This window comes from Indicator indicator, chromosome 34 (genome assembly GCF_027791375.1).
Source record: "Indicator indicator isolate 239-I01 chromosome 34, UM_Iind_1.1, whole genome shotgun sequence".
In the NCBI taxonomy this organism is placed as follows: domain Eukaryota; kingdom Metazoa; phylum Chordata; class Aves; order Piciformes; family Indicatoridae; genus Indicator; species Indicator indicator.
Window position 1 is genome coordinate 3,742,435 of NC_072043.1, and position 21,064 is coordinate 3,763,498.

At 51.5% G+C, this 21,064-nt stretch overlaps 1 protein-coding gene across 4 annotated transcripts in view; it reads right to left on the reverse strand.

Moving 5' to 3' along the window:
- Window positions 1-368: 368 nt before the first annotated feature.
- Window positions 369-21,064, reverse strand: part of ETS1 (ETS proto-oncogene 1, transcription factor) — a 79,368-nt gene continuing 58,672 nt past the window's right edge. For 2 of the 4 annotated variants that reach the window (XM_054395605.1, XM_054395606.1), the window contains 5 exons: window positions 20,083-20,160; window positions 18,966-19,214; window positions 14,081-14,341; window positions 2,170-2,288; window positions 369-584 (listed from right to left, as the gene is read on the reverse strand). In XM_054395605.1, the coding sequence (XP_054251580.1) occupies window positions 369-584; window positions 2,170-2,288; window positions 14,081-14,341; window positions 18,966-19,214; window positions 20,083-20,160 (923 nt within the window). The remainder of the gene's footprint in view (window positions 585-2,169; window positions 2,289-14,080; window positions 14,342-18,965; window positions 19,215-20,082; window positions 20,161-21,064) is intronic. The other 2 variants (XM_054395607.1, XM_054395608.1) reach the window with 2 other exon arrangements.

The window sequence follows — 21,064 nt, forward strand, 5'->3', positions numbered from 1 at the left end:
TTTGGTTTTGAAGTGAGCTACATTGTTCTGGCTTTCTTAAAACTCAGAAGTTCACCTCCCCTGCCCTCCTCCAGAAGAAAAAAAACCAACCAAACAAACCCAAAAACCAACCCAATAAAAATCATAAAGCTCATATTTCTCCAAACCAAACCAAACTCTACAGCTTCTGGCCCAAAGTTTGCCTTTTCCACCTCTCTCTCTCTCTCTCCCCTCTCTTCCACCCTCAAAGCATCAAATCGGGAGGCGCTCTTTGAAAACAACGAAAAAAAAAAACAAACCCACCGCAGCGAAAAGAAAAACAACAACCGAAGAAAAGAACCAAACAGAACAAGTCCCGGCGACTGACTCCATCATCAACCTGGCCACCTTCACTCATCAGCATCTGGCTTGACATCCAGCATGGCGTGGAGCTCCTCGGGTGTGTAGCCCAGCAGGCTCTGCAGGTCGCAGACGAAGCGGTAGACGTAGCGCTTGCCGGCGGTCTTGTGGATGATGTTCTTGTCGTAGTAGTAGCGCAGACCGCGGCTCAGCTTCTCGTAGTTCATCTTGGGCTTGTTTTTCCTCTTGCCCCATCGCCTGGCCACCTAGGGGAAGGGTGAGAAGAGTCAAGGGATGTTGCAGGGAATGCTCTGCAACAATGAACAGCACGAGGACCCCCCTGGCCAAAGACCAGGGGTGCTGCAACAGCTTCTCCCTTCCCTGCCTCCTCCCCTACCCGCCCTGTACAGAAGGGACAAGAGACAGAGAGGTTAATACCAGTCACAACAATGCAGCCAAGGTCAAGCAGAAGCAAGTTAGGCTCTTAGGGAAAGCCCTGCAATAGGGCACAAGCCCTACGAGGAGAGGTTGAGGGAGCTGGGGTTATTTAGCCTGGAGAAGAAGAGGCTCAGGGGAGACCTTATAGCTGTCTGCAACTACCTGTTGCAGGTGGGAGTTGGTCTCTTCTCCCAGGCAACCCGTGGCAGAACAAGAGGACACAGTCTCAAGCTGTGCCAGGGGAAGTTTAGGCTGGAGGTGAGGAGAAAGTTCTCCCCAGAGAGAGTAATTGGCCATTGGAATGTGCTGCCCAGGGAGGTGGTGGAGTCACCAGCCCAGGAGGTGTTTAAAAAAATCTGGGATGTGGCACTTGGAGCCAGGGTTTAGTTGTCAGGAGGTGTTAGGGATTAGGTAATAGGTTGGACTTGATGATCTCTGAGGTCTTTTCCAACCTGGGTGATTCTGTGATTCTGTGAAAGGTGAGGCTGGCTTCACTGAGCAGCCATCTGGACACGAGATCTGTGCCTTGAAGGATGGGTCACAAGAATTAAAGGCTGACTGCAGGGGCATTGGACAGGATGAATCTGTGACTCTATCAAGACTCAAGGAGTCCAGAGACAGACACAACAATGATCTGAGGGTGGAACTATGCTATTGTAAGGACATGCTGAGAGAGCTAGGGTCCAGTCTGGAGAAGAGAAGGCTCCAGAGAGACCTTCCTGTGGCCTTTCAAGGACTTAAAAGAAAGTTGGGACCTGTTGTGACAGAACAAGGGGTGATGGCCTGAAACTAAAAGAGGGAGATTCAGACTGGAGAGAGGGAAATTTTTCATGCTGATGGTGGTGAGACCCTGGCAGAGGTTATTCAGAGAAAGGGCAGATGCCCCATCCCTGGAACCATCCTAGGTCAGATTGTTGGGGCTCTGAACAACCTGCTCTAGTTGCAGATGTCCCTGCTGACTGGGGTGGGGGGTGGAGTAGATGAGCTTTAAGGATCCCTTCCACTACATTCCATGACGTGAAAGTCAGGGAAGGGGATGAATGTCCCATCTGCTCCCCCAAACCAGCAGGAATCCCTCCCTCTCATCCACACACATCCTTATTGAAACTTTGGCACCAGGCCTCTCTTGACAGTACCTCAGCTACTCCCCACCAACATTGGACACCAATTGTTGCTTCCTGCCTGCTTCCTGCAGCCCAATTTTTAACTAATTTTCTGCTGGACTCTGATTCTTGTGGACTCAATCACGTTAAAGGTCTTTTCCAACCAAAATGATTTTATGATTGTATGATTCTTTGTCCTTCCCTACAGGTACCCAAGACCAGGACAAATCCTGAAGGGAGGAGGGGAGGGTTATCCAAGCTAATATCCCAGAGGGATTTGGGCTGTGCACTTAATTCTAGGGCAGCCTACCTCATCTGGGTCAGAAAGTTTGAATTCCCAGCCATCACCCGTCCAGCTAATGAAGGACTGACATGACTTGTCAGTGAGCAGCTCCAGCAGGAATTGCCACAGTTGGATGGGTCCACTGCCTAGAAAGAAAAAGAGAAAAAGGGAGAAGTTAAGGAAAGGGAAACCAGGGCTCCTTCTGCACCAGGGAGAGACAAAAATCACATGGAAACGGTGCTCACTGGGAAAAAAAAATCAAAACCTTTTATGATCAAAACTCCTCCATCGGAAACCTCGGGGCAAAACCTGGGCTGAGGTGACAGCTTGAGAGTTAAATCCTGCAGGTAAAAGTGCTTCCTACTTGCAGCCAGAGCTGACTGTTCATGCACTGGAATGCTTCACTTGGAGTTACATAAAGAGGATTATTTTCCTGGCATCTGAACAAGGAGGAGTCATTGTCTTGGCACGAGAGCATCACCCTTCCCTCTGGGCCAAAAAGTAGTTGGCCATGGTATGAACTCCAGCAGACTCCTGCTTCCCGACCTTGACTCTTTGCTCTGTCACTGTTTACCCAGAGAAGGGGGGAACCCAGGTATGAAAATCATTTGGCCTCTTTCCAGGGCATGCTGCAGCAGGAATGAGCTACAGCAGCTTGTGGAGCTCAGGGTGGGGAAGTCAAGGGCTGGCTGGCTGAGGGCTGGTGGATCTCCCCATTGTGGGCTTGGCAAAGCCCTATGCAAATCTCCCTGTGGTTGTGGTTCCCCTAATCCTCTGATTCAGCTGGAAAAGACCTTTAAGATCATTGAGTCCAACCATTATCTAACTCTACCAAGCCTGGTGCTAATCCAGCTGGAGAGCCACAAGCATCCCATTCAGCCTCTCCTCACAACTCCACACTCTTCGTTTCCCCCTTGGGTGCTAATTTTGGCCACCTGCCATTTCCCTGGGAGTCCCGAGCCACATCCAACCTGCAGCACCCTGCTGACAGCTTGGGTTGTTGGCTGGATTAAAGGTGTACATGGAGGGATTTCGTAATGCTTATCTCTTCTTTGTGCTCATGTCCCAATCAAAATGTAGAGGAGATGCCCTCAAGCCAAACCCTCTTTTGATGAGCAATTTCCAAATGCAGCCGCACCCAAAATATTGCACTTAGCTCCAGGCAACATGTTTCAGGAGAGGTTTTGCCATGCTTTAAATGCAGCTTAAAACACAAGCTAAAATACCACTCCAAGAGTGGGGGGGAATGGAGGTAACTCCAGCTGGCAGCCTCTCACAAGTAGTGTTCCCCAGGGCTCGGTTCTCTGCAATGCTTTTGCCAAGGATCTGGACAAGGGGATTGAGGTATCCTCAGTCAGTTTGGAGATGACACTAAAGTGGGAAGTAGCATTGATCTGCTGGAGGGTTGGGAGGATCTATAGAGGGATCTGGACAGGCTGGATCGATGGGCCAAGGCCAGTGAGATGAGGTTCAACAAGGCCAAGTGCAAGGTCCTTCCACTTGGGTCACAACCACCCCATAAACACTCCAGGCTTGGGGCAGAGTGGCTGGAAACTGCCCAACAGAGAAAGATCAGGGGCTGCTGGTCAACAGCCAGCTGAAGATGAGCCAGGGGGTGCCCAGGTGGCCAAGAAGGCCAACAGCATCCTGGCCTGGACCAGCAGTAGTATGGCCACAGGACCAGAGCAGGGATTGTACCCTGAGCATGGTGAGGCCACACCTTGAGTACCTTGAGGAACAATTTCTTCCCCAAAAAGCTTGGCAAACCCTAGACCAGGCTGCCTAGGGCAGTGGTGGAAACCACATCCCTGGAAGGGTTTCAAAGCTGTGTAGATGTGGTGCTGGTGGACATGGTTTAGTGGTGCCCTGGCAGTGCTGGGTTAATGGTTGGACTTGATGATCTTCAAGGTCTTTTCCAACCAAAACACTTCCATCATTCCTTGATTCTAGGCTCTCAGGTAAGGAACTGGCTTCATAATGTCACCTTGGGCCACTCTGGTTCTGCAGAAGCTTTTCAAGCTTCAGGTGTCATTAACCCTGGCTGGTGCAGCTCATGCTTGCTGCTCATGGCTTGGCTGCCAGCTGGCATGGAGAGGCATCAGGAAACCCAGGAATGTCTTGTCCTCTCTCCAGCAGTGAGGTAGGGTTCCTGTCACCGTGCTGGGTGCTGCTTTGTTGGGTATTTTGGGATTGGGAAGGAAGCAGTGTCATCCTTGGAACAGGGATTCCCCAGGTCTATTCTGGGCTGCCGGCAGGACAGGCGTAAAACCCCAACTTCTGCTGCCTTGGACGAGCAATTATGTCAAGAATGTGTTTACTGCTGGGCTCCAGGCATGTCCCAGCTCCTATAAACACACACCCTGCCAGAGGGGAACGGCAGAAGTCCTGCAGATGTGCTGCTGTGGAACAGCTCCGGCCTGGCATGAGGTGGGCCAGGAAAGGGGTGACAAGAACCAAAGCCTGACACAAGCCCCAGCCTGCATGCCCCAAACCAGCTCTGGGGAGAGGGTAGGAAGGTGAAAGGCTGAGGGAAGAGGGGCTAGTGTGTTGCCTGGTGGGTCAGCAGAGCTGTAAGGCATTTTGGGAGGGCTACTGGTAGAGATGAGCTTCTTTTGCCTGCTCTGCACAGCAGCAAGGAGCATAAAAAGGGTTTCGAGGTGACCCTTGGCTCGTGCAGAGATGCCACCCCACCGACGCTGCGTCCCCAAAGCAAGCTATCATGGAGCTGCCAGGCTTGTCTGCACACCCCAAGCCTCCACCCTCACAGGAGCTGGGAGCAGGGCCCATTTTCCATCTCCTCTGCTCCAAACCTTCCACACAACTCCAGATGGGACTGGAAATCCCCGCCGGGATGCCTGGTCCGGATCACTTCATGGTGCAAGCACGCAGGGCCTCACCGAGTGCCCCATGGCCAAGTGCATCCCAGCTCGTGTCCTGTTGCCTTGGTTGTCTCCAAAAGCAACCACCACTGGAGCGTTCTCACAGCCTGCTTTTGGGATGCAGCCCTGAGGCTGGAGTGGACACAAGCCACCTTGTATGGCCCCACACATCCAGGGGTTTCCCAGAGCAAGGGCAGCCCCAGCTCCACAAAGGACAAGGCGAGGACTCAGAGGGTGGTGGGATGTGCTCCCACTCTGCTGTGACCTCCAGCACCCGGGAAGGCTGCTAAGAATAGCACTGCCCCAGGGGCTCACTCGCCTGCCTGGGCCACAATGGGGACCCTGTCTGGCCTTGGGTGGCACTGAACAGGGTCCTTCAGAGGGGAGTGTCACACCCCAGGAATTCTTCTGCGTCAGGGGGAAAATATGTCTCTTAAGCCGGATGAGGGCCAGCTGCTCTGGGGGGAATGGCTGGTGGAGTGGTGTCTTCTCAGCACCAGTCTTCTGATGGCACCTATGGGTGTCCCCAGAGCAAAGGGTTTGGTGTCCTGCCACCCGTGCTCCAACCTCCCTTGGTCAGGAGTGGAGGTCATAGAATCACAGCATGGTTTGGGTTGGAAGGGATCATCTAGCCCAACCTCCCTGCAGTCAGACGGGACATCCGTAACTAGATCAGGTTGCTCAGAGCCCCAAAAAACCTGACCTGGGATGGTTCCAGGGATGAGGCAGCTCTCCTCTCTCTGGGCACCATGCTCAGTGTCAAGAATTTCTTCCTTCTCTCCAATCTAAATCTTCCTCTTTTAGTTTCAAAGCACCACCCCTTGTCCTGTCACACCAGGACCTGCTAAAAAAATCTGTCCCTAGCTTTCTTCAAGTCCTGAAAGAACACTCTGGTCTCCCTGGAGCCTTCTCTTCTCCAGGCTGAACAACCCCAACTCTCTCAGCCTGTCCTCACAGCAGAGGGCTTCCAGCCCTCCCATCACTGCTATGACTTCCTCTGGTCCCACTCCAACAGGTCCCTGTCTGTGCTGTGCTTAGGACTCCAGAGCACTGCAGATGGAGTCCCACAGGAGCAGAGGGGCAGAACCACCTTGCTTAACCTTCTGGCCACAGTTCTCCTACCACCTTCCTACTCATTGGCTCTGGAGGGATTTGAAACCAAACGATGCCCAACGGACACTTTCACTGGTGCAGTGCTGGTGGCACCACCCAGCTGGGGCAGACTGGCATCTGTGCTGAACTTGGGGAGGCACCACCCAAAACCACGTCATCTCTCGAGACGGTTTCGCACTCCCACTCCTCTCAACGGCCTTGTTTGGGTTTATTTTTCCTTCTTTCAAACAGTAAGAGGGCAAAGAAAAAAGAAAAAAAAAAAAAAACACCACCCTGCTGAACAACCCCTCCAGCAGCACACCTAAGCTCTTCAAACCCTGTGGTTTGTGGTTCCAACCCAACAAAACAACTGGGCATAGCAACGGCTCCAAAACAGCCTTCACCTCACTCAAGTACCTGCCCTGCCCCTGCCTGCTCCCATGGCACCGTGGCACTGAAGGTCCCCAGTCCCCCCCATTGCATTGAGGGACAACAGAGCTCGTTCCTGTGGCTCCCTTGTTGGACCAAGCTCAAGCCCAGCTCTTGCCCAGAGTGGTGTTGGTAGTCATGACACCATGAGGTGCTGGCTTTGCAGGGGTGAGGTGGCAGCAGTGGAGCTCAGATAGAAGCATCTCAAAGAGCAAGCATGGAGAATGTGAGAAAGGAGCCAGAAAGCACCTTGCTTGGGGAGCCATGAGAAAGGAGCCAGAAAGCACCTTGCTTGGGGAGCCATGAGAAAGGAGCCAGAAAGCACTTTGCTTGGGGAGCCATGAGAAAGGAGGCAGAGTGCACCTTGCTTGGGGAGCCATGAGAAAGGAGGCAGAGTGCACCTTGCTTGGGGAGCCATGAGAAAGGAGGCAGAGTGCACCTTGCTTGGGGAGCCATGAGAAAGGAGGCAGAGTGCACCTTGCTTGGGGAGCCATGAGAAAGGAGGCAGAGTGCACCTTGCTTGGGGAGCCATGAGAAAGGAGGCAGAGTGCACCTTGCTTGGGGAGCCATGAGAAAGGAGGCAGAGTGCACCTTGCTTGGGGAGCCATGAGAAAGGAGCCAGAGTGCACCTTGCTTGGGTGCCACATGCTTCTGGCCATGTTTACAGACAGAAGAACAGCCAGGTGGCCACTCTGGCCACTTCTGCTTTCCTGAAGCACCTCCTCTGTTTCTAGGATGAACACACTGGGAGGCCTAGTCTCACTCCAGAGGCACGTGGCAAAGCACAAGGGGCTCTGTGAACTTCACATCTCCCCCTGAAGGTGGTTCTGTAGGCCAAGAGTTGCTGTGCAGCCCTCCAGCTTGTTGCTGGAAGGAGCCACAAAGCCACAGTTGCTGCTGAGGAGCAACTGCTGGTGGCTGTAGCAGCTCTGGTGGGATCCGAGCTGCCGTCACAGATGGGCAGTGTTGCATGGGGCTGCTTTCACTGTTGTTTGCACATGGCTGGCAGGTGGAGCAGAAGGCACCAAACCAACCCTGAGCCCCACCCTAGAGCTCCCCACCCTAGGGAGGTGAAAAGGGACGTGGAAGCCATGGAGTTTCTGCACCAAAGGCAGAAAGCAGGCAGGAGCTGCTGGCTTGTCTCTCCTGAAGTCACCCTACAAGAGCAGGTAAAGGCTATGACCCAGAGGTCACAACATCCCTAGATGGCAGAGGGGACAGAGGTGCCAGCAGGAAGGGTGGTGATGTTTCTAGGAAAGCTGCTGCACAGACTCTGGATGTCAAGGACAGAGAGCAGCCCTGTGGAAAAGGACTTGGGGGTGCCGGGGGTGCAAAGCTGGACATGAGCCAGCACCAAGCACTGCCAGCTCAGCCCCAGCCTGTCCTGGGCTGATCCCCAGCAGTGTGGGCAGCAGGGGCAGGGAGGGGATTCTGCCCCTCTCCTGCACTCTGCTGAGACCCCCCATGAAGTATTGGGGCAGCTCTGGAGTCCCCAGCACCACACAGACAGGGACCTGGTGGAACAGGGCCAGAGGAGGCCACAGCAATGCTGAGAGAATTGTCCTCTGCTGTGAGGCCAGGCTGAGAGAGTTGGGCTTGAAGAAAGCTGGGGCCAGACATCTGAGCAGGGTCTGATGTGACAGGACAAGGGGTGATGGTTTGAAACTAAAAGAGGGAGATTCAGACTGGACAGAAGAAAGAAATGTTTTACAGTGAGGGTGGTGAGAGCCTGTCCCAGGCTGCCCAGAGAGGAGGGAACTGCCCCATCCCTGGAACAATTCCAGGTCAGGTTGTTTGGGGCTCTGAGCAACCTGCTCTAGTTGCAGATGTCCCTGCTGACTGCAGGATGGTTGGACTAAATGACCTTGAAAGATCCCTTCTAACCCAAACCATGCTGTGATTCCATGACCACCAGTCCAGGAAGGCAGCTGCTGGTGGATGTTTGGATGCTGATGAGCACAGCAAATCCAGGAAGCTCACTAGTGGAATCTTCAAGCTAGCAGCACAAGCAACATGACAAGGGGAAGCTGCACCCAAGAGCCCACTTTCTGTGGCACCAGTTTGACTCTCTTGCCAAACAGCAGCTGCATGCTTTCACTTCTGTGTCCCAGATAAGCCTCGCTCAGAAGTGGAGGCTTGTAGAAGCCTTCAGGCTCTACACCACAGTTTGGACAGGGTAGATGGGTTGAGGAGGCCAATTTGGGCCCTATCAACATGGTGCTGTGAATACTGATAGCCAGGGTCAGGGTTGGGGATGGACTGGGCAAAACCATGCTTGGATGAGATAGGATCTGTGAGAGGTGGCTACTCCCTGCAGTACCTTCTGCCTTCTTGCAGAGCAGCACGATAAGGATGATAGCATCAAGCTGTGCTAAGAGAGACCTCAGGTCATGTGTGATGCTAGGTGGGAAGGGAGCAGTAACTCTTTAGGTGCTGGGGTGGTCTCTAAAGACATCAGAAATCTCCTAACCAGGTCCATAGAAAAGGACAGCAACAGAGATTCAAAATCAGCCTTGCAGAGGACAGCTTAAGGCTTGGTGGGTGCTCACATCACCTTTCCCATCCCTCTTTCCTCCCTTCAGCTCTCAAGCATGAGTGGAATGGCTCTGCTCTGCTTCTTGAGCTCTGTGGAGCAGCAGCTTAGTACATCACAGCTCTGCTGTGGTGTCAAGGCAGAGATGGAAAGCTGCAGCTTGCAGAGGCCATGCTGAGGTCCTATGCACCACAAAGCAAACACCAGGGCTTTGCTCTCTACACCCACACAGCTGCTTTGGGGTGCTCGAGAAAAGCTGAAAACGCTTCAGCCCCCTGTGGCTATGGCCAACCACAGGGTCAGAGAGAGGGTCTGAACCTCTGCTGGACCAAGAGGACAGCAGGACAAGTAGGTCAGAGTAGCAGAAAAATGAATATAGGGCAGAAAGGTCAAAAATCAATGTGGTCAGACCCACACCGTGGGACCTCTGTCCTCTTCTCTGCTACAGACCATTCACATGTGCTGGAGTGGGTCCAGAGAAGGACAACAAAGCTGGTGAAGGGTCTAGAGCATAGGTCTGGTGAGGAGCAGCTGAGGGAACTGGGCTTCTTTAGTATGGAGAAGAGGAGGCTGAGGGGACACCTCCTGGCTCTCTACAACCCCCTGAAAGGAGGCTGGAGCCAGGTGGGGTTTGACTTGATGATCTGAAAGGTCTCTTCCAACCCAATTAGTTCTATGAGTCTATGATTCACTCACATAGTGCCAGGCCTCAGGAAGGATCCTGGTAGCCACAGTGGCTGTTAGAGGCAGAGGCTTGCAGGACGCAACTATGGCACAGCTGCAGGCAGAGCTGTGGGTGGCACAGAGGCAAAGCTGAGCTTGGTTTAGCCCAGCTGGGCTCAGCTATGGAGGGATCAAGCATTCACACCAAACACTGCACTGCTGCATGAACGATGGAGCTTAACTTGAGCTCAGAGCTCAGCTAAGCCAACACCAGGTTTAGGACATCTGCCTGCAGAGAAGACACATCCTGACACACCACCTGCCTACACTTCATAGAACCAGGGAAAGGTTTGGATTGGAGGAGACTTTTCAGGGTTGTCTAGTCCAAGCCCCCTGCAGCCAGCAGGGACATTTTCAGCTAGAGCAGATTGCTTAGTGCCTCATCCAACCTGACCTGGAATGGGGTTTCTACCACCTCTCTGAGCAACCCGGGCCACAGTCTCGTCACCCCTGGCATCAAATATTTCTTCCTTTTGCCTAAAACTTCTTCCCTACATCTGAATTGAACAGATACATTCAGTCTCTGTTTCCTAGGTCATGTCAAACAATGCCTTCGTGTAAGACTCAGGCTGGCCAAGAGCTGTCCCCAAAGCTAGAGGTGTCCAGAGCTGGCTCTCCTTGCAGCTATGAAAACTGAAGCTCACCAGCTCCCCAGCAGTTACATTTTTCTCCTTTGAAAAGAAGATAAGAAAATTGCATCAACTTCTAGCTGAGCAACCATAGCAACTTGTTCATTTAGGTCAAGATGTGGGGGGGAGATAAGGCAGCTCTGAAAGGCTGCTTCTGGGCTGGGTGAAGAACACATCAAACGCAGAGGGAGCTTCCGCCAAAATGCACCTTCTCACCAAGGCAGGCACCTTCTGGGGCAGATACCATCAGAGATCTGCCCTGCCTGTGCTGTGAAAGCACTGTGCCACCTCCCTGGGTCACCAGCAAAACAGGCACTTGGTAACGAAAGCTGAACAATATTCACAAGGTCTGAAAGTCAACCTAGAGAGCCCTGGAGACACAGGACACGGTGACCCCCAGGCTTTGCACTTCGAGCTCTGAAAGGTGCTCAGCATGGCATCTGCTGAGGGGCCTGGAGCATCTCTGTGAGGAGGAAAGGCTGAAAGCCCCAGGGCTGCTTAGCCTGGAGAAGAACAGCCTGAGAGGGGATCTCCTCAATGCTCAGCAAGGGCTAAAGGGTGGGGGGCAAGAGGCTGGAGCCAGACTCTTTTCAGTGATGCCCAGGGACAGGACCAGGGGCAATGGATACAAACTGGAACCCAGGAGGTTGCACTTAAACTTCAGGGAAAACTTTTTCAGTTTGACGGTGCTGGTGCCCTGGGGCAGGCTGCCCAGAGAGGTTGTGAAGTCTCCATCTCTGGAGGGGTTCCAAACCCATCTGGACATCATGATCTTGGGCAAGCTGCTGTGGGTGACCCTGCTTTAGCAGGGTGGTTGGGTTGGATATCTCCAGAGGTCCCTTCCAATCCCCACCATGATGGGATTTGGGGATTCTATGCCTGTAGGGTGCTCCACTGGTTGATGGACATGTGCTTGAGGCACCATTTGAGAAAGGGAAAGGAGATTCTGATTGCTTTGGGACCCTAGTTTGGTAAATCCCATGCTCTGCTTGTTTGGGGGCTCCACCTCCTCACCAGAGCTGCAAACAGACTTAAAGTTCCTCTGCTAGCTGCTAGACAACACTTCCTCCTCTGAGCAAACTAAAAGTAATGTAAAGCAAAGCAAAAAAGAAGAACCTATGAGTTCTGCCTTAGAGGCCCCACACGTCGTGCTCAGCTGACCCAAGAGGTCCAGCACTTCTTGGTAGCCAGCCTGGGTTTGTTTTTTTCTGCAGAAATACACCAAGCTTTGAGGGTTCCCAGTTCTCCTGTATGAACTAAACCAACGTGTTCTCACTCATGCTCGCTGCGACTTACTTCCACAGCAACTTCCCTTTGCTTTGCACTCATCCTGGGCTCCCTTTGCCCAGCAAACACGAGGTGCTGACTGCTACAAGGGACAGGAGACACCTCTGGAGTCACAGATCAGCAAAGATTCAGAGATTCATAGAATGGTTTGGCTTGGAAGGGACCTTAAAGATCATCCATCCAATCCCCCTGCCATGGGCAGGGACATCTCCCACCAGCCCAGGCTGCTCAAGGCCTCATCCAGCCTGGCCTTGAACACCTCCAGAGAGGAGGCATCCACAACCTCCCTGAGCAACCTGTTCCAGTGTCTCACCTTCCAAAGATTGTTCCTCATGGTAAATGCAGGCTGTGGTGGTTTGAGGACTGAATTCTTGCTTAGCAGTCTTTGGAGCAAGCCAGCAGTGCTCCAGCTCAAGGACTTCCAAGTGATTGCTACTTCAAGAAACCTCTGGTGTTCCTCCCCCCATTTGAAGTCTCTCAAGTGAAGCAATGGACACCAACAAAAAAACCACTTATTGATCACACCAAAATATCTGTGCCATGGAATTATCTTCCTAGATCCAAAGGGGGTTGGGAATGAGGCAAAGGAAAATGTTAGGCAGCGCAGAGCGGCTGGAAGCATGCTCTGGCTTTGCAATAAGGGAATTGTCCCCTTCTCCACGGCACAAATCCAAGGATACTCTTTGGGGTGCTAATGTTCCTTGGCAAAACACCAGCTCCAGCCTCCAACGTTGGCTCCTTGCTGATGGAGGGAGCTGGGAGTGCTGCCTTGCTACGGGGGTGGCTCTTTTCCATCAGCTACAAGGAAACGTGGAAGGAAACGTCTAGCCTGGAAAATCCAGCTCCTGGTTATGCCTCCCATGCCTCAGTTTCCCCAGCTGATAATCACAGAATCATGGAATTGTGTTGGTGGGAAGAGACCTTTAAGATCACTGAGTCCAGCTGTTAACCCAGTACTGCCAGGTGAGCACTAAACCATGTCCCTCAGCACCACATCTCCACAGCTCTGAAACTCCTCCAGGGTTGGGGACTCCACCACTGCCCTGGGTGGTCTGTTTGAGGGCTTGACAACTCTTTTGGGTTGCATAAAATGCAACCAAGGCTGCTGCCCAGGCACTGGGCACCCAAAACACTCCCACAGGGTGTAAGGAAAGGCAAAAATAAGGATAAAACCTCCAAATTGTCCTCACTGGTCTCTTTTCTTAGGAAATTCTGTGGCATGCTGGAGGATGGTGTCTCAGGGCAAGGCTCCTGCTACCACCTGTGCCTCTCCCCACCACATCCCCCCGGCCAAAACCCATTCAGGAATGGCAGAGCACACTGTGATTTTGCATAGACCTGGTGGAAAGAGGCTCGTTTAGCAGGCAGGGCTGTGCTTTCCTTCCAACTTAAAGCTACAGCTACAAACCACTTCCTTTTTTACACATAGCTCCTAAAATTATCTCCCCACCTCTCTGCATCTCTCTCTCTCTCTCTCCCCCTCACAAAAAAAAACTCAGAGAGCTGTGCGTGGGAGGAAGATTTCGGGGACAGTGGCACCTCAGGATCTGCTCTGAACCTTTCTGATGATCTTTATCTGCACAAACTATTTTGCTCCTCCACAGCTGCTGCCAGCTGGGGCAGGAGAGATCAGAATGTACAAGGGAAAGGGGAGCTGGCAGGAGGCTGCCCTGTGGATTGCACTTACAGCACAGGGAAAAGACATGGCGCAGAAGGACTGGAAAGGATTATCTCAGTTTTAGCTGGAAGCCACATCCCACCAGGTTTCTCTCCGTGGAGATGCCAGATAGCTGGAGGGTTGTCACATAAAAAGCAGGAGTTTCCATGGCCTATCACCTCATCTTTCCCAGGGTAGGAAATGGAAAATGTTTGGGTCTGCTTTGGCACCATCCCATCTCTGCCTCACACCAAGGTATAGAGCAAACCCAAGTGCTTCCTCCATGTCAGAAGAGGAGAAGATCATTTCACATCACACATGGCAATGCCCAGGGTGGGAAACCACAAGCAAGTGGCCAGCAAGTTGCATGACAGTGTCAGAGGGGGAAACGAGGGCTCTCTGCTACCTCATGCTCTCAGCAACACAAAGCAGGCACCCATCTAGGTGTGACTGAAAACATGAGGCATTAGATGCCCACATTCAGCCAGGTCCTACATCCTCCACGAGGTCTGGAACACCCAGGCTTGAAGGACACCCAGCTCTGGAGGGCTGCGTGCCCTCAAGTGTGCCCCCATGTGTGGCTGACCTCAGAGACACCCCAAAACCTCACAGACAGTGGGTAACCCAAGGACCTCTTCCCTCCACTGACGGAGAGGTTCTACCCAAGCTGGCCAGCAGAGAGGAGGTTTCCTGAGGAGCAGGAGCCTACCTGTGTAGCCAGCCAGGGCGGCAGCAGGGATGACAGGCTTGTCCTTGTTCATGTCAGCCCGGTCCCGAACATAGTCCTTGAAGGTGCCCTTGGGCTTGTGGTTGGGCAGGGCAGCAGGGTAGTCCTCTGAGTCGAAGCTGTCATAGGAGGGGACACGCTGCAGGCTCTGGAAGGAGGACTGGCTGCTCCAGGACTGCGTCAGGCGGTCACAGCTGTCGTAGCTCTCTATGCTCTCAAAGGAGTCCTGGCCGCCCAGTTTACCTGGCAAGAAGGGGAAAGGGGGTATGAGATCTGCCTGGAGAGTTCCCCACAGCCAGGATAGTTGGCCAGGTGAGCAGGTAAATGTGGCCACCCTACCATGTCTCATCTCCAAACAAACTCAAAATTGGGACACTTTTGTCATCTTCCTAATTCTGAACAGGGCTATCTGAGCCCTGGAGAAGTTCAGGCAGCAAAATAAGGCAGAATCAATTAGAAAACCCAAAGTCCTGACTCTCTACCCAAGAATGATGCCTGGGGCCAGCTCCACACTGAGACCTCTGTTTCAAAAAGGCAATGGCTGATAAATGGTAATCCCCTTTAGGCAGATATTGAAGGCTGAGTTCAGGTGGCAGAACGTCTTGCTCTTGTTGCTGGAGGACATGGCTTTCCAGTAGGTCCCATATTATATCTGCCAGCCCCATGTAAATGCCACTCAGGCACAGAATCCCAGGATCACAGAATCATAGAATGGTTTGGGTTGGAAGGGACTTCCAGTCCAACCTCCCTGCAGTCAGCAGGGACATCCTCCACTAGATCAGGTTGCTTGTTGAGCCTGATCTTAAATATCTCCAGGGATGGGGCCTCAACTGTCTTCCTGAGCAACCTGTTCCAATGTTCCACCATCCTCATGGTGCAGAACTTGGTCCCCACATCCAACCTAAATCTCCTCTTCTCTAATCTCAAGCCATTGCCCCTTGTCCTAACACTGCAGGCCTTTGTAAGCAGCCCCTCTGCAGGCTTCTTGTAGTCCATTCAGGTACTGAAATCATTTTGGTTGGAAAATACCTTTAAGATCCTGGAGTGCAACCATTAATCCAAGGGCACTGGACACCCAGCTGCTTTACTTTTGATGTTTCCTGTGAAACTACACAGCAGCCTTTTATTGCCATATGTTACAACCAGCTTCCACCCCCAAATCCCCAACCAGCAGCAGATTTGATGGAGGAGGAGAGTGAAAGGCTGAGAGCTCAAACAGCTCTTTTTCCAGTTCTGGTAAGGTGAGCACAGCTGGGTTATATCAAGGCTGCTCTCTGGGGTATTTTTAGTAAAGACCAGAACAGAAGAGGCCAGATCCTCAGCAGTGGTATGCTGCTTTACACCCACTGGAGACAGCACAAGTCTACCCTCTGTGCTGAAAGCAGAGAGCTAAAAAAAGGCTCCAAAGAACAAACTGAAATCTCTCTCTCTCTCTCTGATCTCCCCATACGCTGCCGATTGCTCAACATCTTTACTGACAAACCCAGAGCGTAACAGGATCATTCAAGTTCACTAATTTCCCAAACTGGGCTAAAAACAGCTGCTGGGGATTGTGCAAGAACTCCTGGAGAAGTTTCCATTGGCAGAGCCACCAGGCAGCTCGGGCCCAGTGAGTAAATCCCAGGGGAGAAGGAACGTGGAAGGACGCTGGCACGCTCGCCAAATATTTGTTGTGTTGTAGTTTGAAGAGCACTTGCTGCAGAAAAGCTCCACTACTGTGGGCTCTGTCCTGATGGCTGGCCCAGAATCACTTCAAGTTTGGAGCCATCAGCTTGATTCTGTTGGAAATATCCAGGCTGCAAGCTCGGTTTGGAGGTTTTTAGCTTTTTGTTTTGTTCGAGAATTTCCCTTCAGGCATTTCCTGAATGCTGCAAGGGGAAACCTTTGGGACATTAGGAAGAAGTTCGTCACTAGGAGGGTGGTAGAACACTGAACAGATTGGTGATACACCAAACAGGTTGGTGGAACGCTGGAACAGGTTGTCCAGGGAGGTGATGGAAGCCTCATCCCTGGACACATTCAGAGTCAGGCTTGACAGGGCTCTGAGCGACCTGATCTAACTGGAGGTGTCTCACTGCATGGGGGTTGGACTAGATGACCTTTAAAGGTCCCTTCCAACCCAACCCATTCTATTATTCTATGAGAATTAACCCCACTCTCTGCACATTGATCAAGTGGCACAACCACTTCCCTGAGAAGCAGGAGCTCATTCAGAAAAAGAATTTCAAACCTTCTCTTAATTTAAGCTGCCAGATGAACAGCCACAGAGTTGAGGACGTGACTTGGGTCATTTCATTGAGAACTCAACCTCGATTTGACCCAAAGGGTGGAAAAATCAGACCTTGCACCTACTCAGGAGAAGCCTGTTATGCATTTGGCAGCTGCACTTTCCAACCAGACTGATAAGGCAAAGTGAAACAACTCCTGTGGGACGACAGAATTAACTCCTAAAGCCCACACGAAGAAAAAGCAAAAGGCAACTGTCTGGAAAACCTTCAGCCAGAATTTCCCACTGCTGAAACGTCTCAATTCCAGACAGACTAAACTTGTCACACAGTGGAAGGTAAAGATGCAGAAATATCAATTAACTGGACTCTGCTTTATGTCAAGGCTTCCTTACACCACCCTGGCAGGATTTGTGCCACCCAAAGTCCTCTCTACATGGCTGAAATGTAGCCTTAGTCTATGCACAGCAATAGCCTGTGCCTCCTCACTCCAAGAAGGACATTGAGGTGCTGGAGTGTGTCCAGAGAAGAGAAACAAAGCTGCTGAAGGGTCTGGAGAACAGAGCTGGTGAGGGGCAGCTGAGGGAACTGGGGTTGTTCAGCCGGGAGAAAAGAAGGCTGAAGGGAGGAGACATCATTGCTCTCTACAACTGCCTGAAAGGAGGTTGGAGCCATGTGGGAATTGGTCTCTTCTCTCTAATAATAAATAATAGTGCAAGAGAAAATCATAGAATCATAGAACAGTTTAGGTTGAATCTTAGATATCCAATCCTCTGCCATGGGCAGGGATGCCTCTCCACCAGCCCAGGCTGCTCAAGGCCTCATCCATCCTGGCCTTGAACACCCCCAGGGAGGAGGCCTTCACAACCTCCCTGGGCAACCTATTCCAGAGTTTCAGCACCCTCATACTGAAGAAGAAATGGCCTCAAGTTGCACCAGGGGTGGTTTAGGTTGGTAATTAGAAGAAAATTCTTCGCTGAAAGGGTCCTAAAGCCCTGGTACAGGCTCCCCAGGGAAGTTGTTGAATCCCCATCTCTGGAGGTGTTCAAAAAAAGCACAGACATGGCACTTCAGGACATGGTTTAGTGGCCATGGAGGTGTTGGGTTGATGGTTGGACTCGGTGATCTCAGGGGTCTTTTCCAACCTTAACAATTCTATGGTTCTATGATTTCTTCAGCTGCAATCGTTATGTGCAAGCGTTGGTTAACAACGGAGCTCAGGGCCCTTTCTTCCCTCCCCTGGAGCTTTTTGAGGCTTGCCAGTGAGAACAGGCTCAAGGTAGAATTGCAAAAGCATGCCTGAATCATTGCGTGCCACCGAGGAGGATTATGAAATCACCTATGTTAAAGGCAAGGTCAAGAAAAGGGGAAGACACTGCTGAAAGAGCCAGAAAAACCACCTCAGGAAGAGCAGCTTACCTAAAATGATAACATTACTGACTCTTCTGGCTCACCCTACCATCCAAATCACCTCTCATTTAACACTCAGCCAGCAGGAGCAGAGGTAATGACACAAATTACAACTTTCCTGTCATTCACTCTCCCAGCTCAGGAAAAAAAAAAAGGGTGAGGAACTTCAAATGAGCTCCACTGAGATGGAGCAGACCTGCAAAGAGGTTCTGGTATTCACAGGGAGCCAGCACATCTTCAGCTCTCTTTGCTGGGTGAGTGAGTTTAGATGTTCAAGATCAAACTTGGCTCACAGCAACATGTTCCTGTGAGGAATTTGAGGCAAGTGGACACCTGGATTCTATGGCAGGCAGGTCACATCTCTTCCCTGTGCCTCAGGTTCCCTGCCTGGAAGCAGGAGATGATGACAGCACTTTGTAAGTGACTTTGAGGTCTATGGGTTGAACTCTTGCCTTGAATATATTCTGTGAGCTTTTGCATTAAGCATCTGGGCCCCATGTGCTCAGAATTTCATGACATTAATTGAAAAAAGCATTGGGGCTCAGCTCCTCAGAAGTGTTTAGGTGTTCAAACCCCATCAGCTCAAACAGGAATCATGTGTCTGTAACTCTTGGGAGATGCAGGGCTGTAGTGCAAGGGTTCAAGGGGTTCTTCAACTCTGTCACTGACTCAGCCCATGGCATCTGCATCTGCTAATGAAGCACATGGCTTGGGTTCATCAGGACAGGTATCAGTTTGAGCAAGCAGCCACCAAATCAGTGGAGGTCATGGATAACGACTTTGGATCATAGGTAAAACCCTTCAGAGCCTTGGGCAGTAATTCCTGATGAGTACTTGTGAGGGATTTGTGGGGTTTTGCTTGGTCTCCTACGAAAATGAGATTCAGACAACCACCCTGCAGTCTGTCCTCCCAATAACCCTAAAGCCTATTTCAATTTCACTCCAGTCTGCCATCCAAACCCAGCACCAGCAATGCTGTGCTGTTGCAGACCGTTGTAGAAACAGGCAGCAAAGAAAGACCTTCTCTGAGTTTGCTCTGCAGAGAAAGGCAGGTCGGGCTCAAAGCCACCAGAGTTGAACCTCATCAGCTAAATGACTTCATCACATTTCATGATGCCCTGGTGGCCTTGGTCACCCAAAGCACCATCTCTACAGAAGGGAAGGTGGCACTTACGGTGCTAGAGGTAGAACAACAAGAACTGAAGCAAACCCTGGGGGAGAGCAGAGCTTACCTCTGCTGGCACGCCCCATGCACATGTTGTCTGGAGTTACAACTTCTTGCTTGATGGTGAAGTAGTCTGTCTGCAGGGAGTCTGTCTGCACTGGGTCACGCAGGATGACTGAGGGATAGTCATTCTCATACTTGAGGGACAGAAGCTCTTCTGAGCTGATGGGATGGAGGGTCTGGTAGGACTCAGTGATGAAGCTGGGCTCGGAGAACTCAGAGGGAGGCACGCACTGTGCATGCTCAATGCCATAACCTGTTGGCAGAATGGGAGTGTCAGGAAGCATCCCAAACCCAAAGAGCTTCAGGCAACCAGACCATTGCTCCCACCCCCACCAGTCTCCCTGTGAGATTTGGGGTCTGCAGTGCAAGAGGAGACTGCCATGGGGGTAAAACACTCACCACGAGTGGGTAAGTTCGAGTAAAAGCTAGAGATGGATTTTAACTGCAGCTACCAAAAAAGTAAGACATCCTCAACTCTCAACAATGTGCCTTAGGCCAAACTCCTCTCTCAAGCAAGCTGCTGGTGGGACAAAGCTGGGCAACCATGAAGAGCATTGTCTCAGCAGAGGAGATATCAGACAAAGAAGTCTCATTGATGATTGTGATTTCCACAGTCACCTCTTCTCACTGGCCAGAGTTTGGAATCCCAATTCATGAGGTTCATGAAATACATCACAGATTTCTAATGCCTTTCAAGAACACTTCCAAACCAATAGCAATGGGAAGTGCAGGAGTCCAGATTGACAACTCAGCCCTTTTCTTCTAGGCTGCTACCCAGCAATCCAGAATTCAGCCTTCCTCACCCCTTTTTTACTAAGTTTTGTTTTTACTAATTTTTTTGTTTTACATTCCCAGTGTTCTGGAGAGCTGAGGTCACTTTTCAGGTCTGCTGAGCTACAGCTTCAAATGGTGCTGGCAAAATCAGCTTGTAGCACCTCAAGGCAGCCACCAAAACTTACAGGCAGCTTCTAAATAAACCCCAAACACTAGGAAAGACAAAATGACACCTTCTGCATGCTCTGCCACGACACAGCAACAACTCTATGATGTGGACTAGACCTCTACTAGGTGACTCTTCCATGCCTGGAAGCACCAGAATGCCACTGAGAATTGAGACTTACTAATGAAGTAGTCTGAGGTGTAGCGGGACTCTGGGTACGTCGTGTTGACTCCGTTGGCTGGGTAGGGTTTTACCTCTTCTGCAAAGAGGAAAGGAAGGAAATGTCACATGGCCATAGGCACAGGGAGCTTGGCAAGGATTGATGTAACACACAGAGGACTGAACTTCCTAAAACGCTCCTCTCTGGGTTCAGCTGCGACGTTCAAAGAAACAGAAATGAGTTGGGAGGTGAAATCCCAGAATCCCAGCATGGTGGGGGTTGGAAAGGACCTCTAGAGATCATCCAGTCCAGCCCCCCTGATAATGCAGGGTCACCCACAGCAGCTTGCCCAGGATCACAATGGCCAGATGGGTTTGGAAGCTCTCCAGAGAAAGAGACTCCACAACCTCCAGGCTCCAGCAGCCTCACAGCAAAGAATTTTCTCCTCAGGTTCAGATGGAGCCTCCTGGGTTTCATTTTGTGCCCACTGCCCCTTGTCCTGTCCCTGAGCACCACAGAAAAGAGTCTGGCCCCAGCCTCTTGTCCCGTGAGGGCCCTTTAGCTCTTGCTGAGCATTGATCAGATCCCCTCTCAGGCTGCTCTTCTCCAGGCTAAGCAGCCCCAGGGCTCTCAGCCTTTCCTCCTTACAGAGATTCTCCAGGCCCCTCAGCATTTTTGTGCCCTTTGCTGAACGCTCAACAGCATTTCCTTCTCTCTCTTGAAATGGAGAGCTCAGAACTAGACACAACACTTCAGATGTGGTCTAACAAGGGCAGAGTGGAGGGGAAGGAGAACCTTCCTTGATGTGCTGGCCACATTTTTCTTCATGCACCCTAGGACACCATTGGTCTTCTTGGCCACAAGGGCATATTGCTGCCTCACGGAGAACTTGTTTTCTACAAGCAGACCCATCAAAACAAGTGCTTGATGCACTTGGGTTCCTTTGGGAATTCTTTCTGCAGACAGGGCCAAATTTAAACACAACAAAACATCACAGCAACAT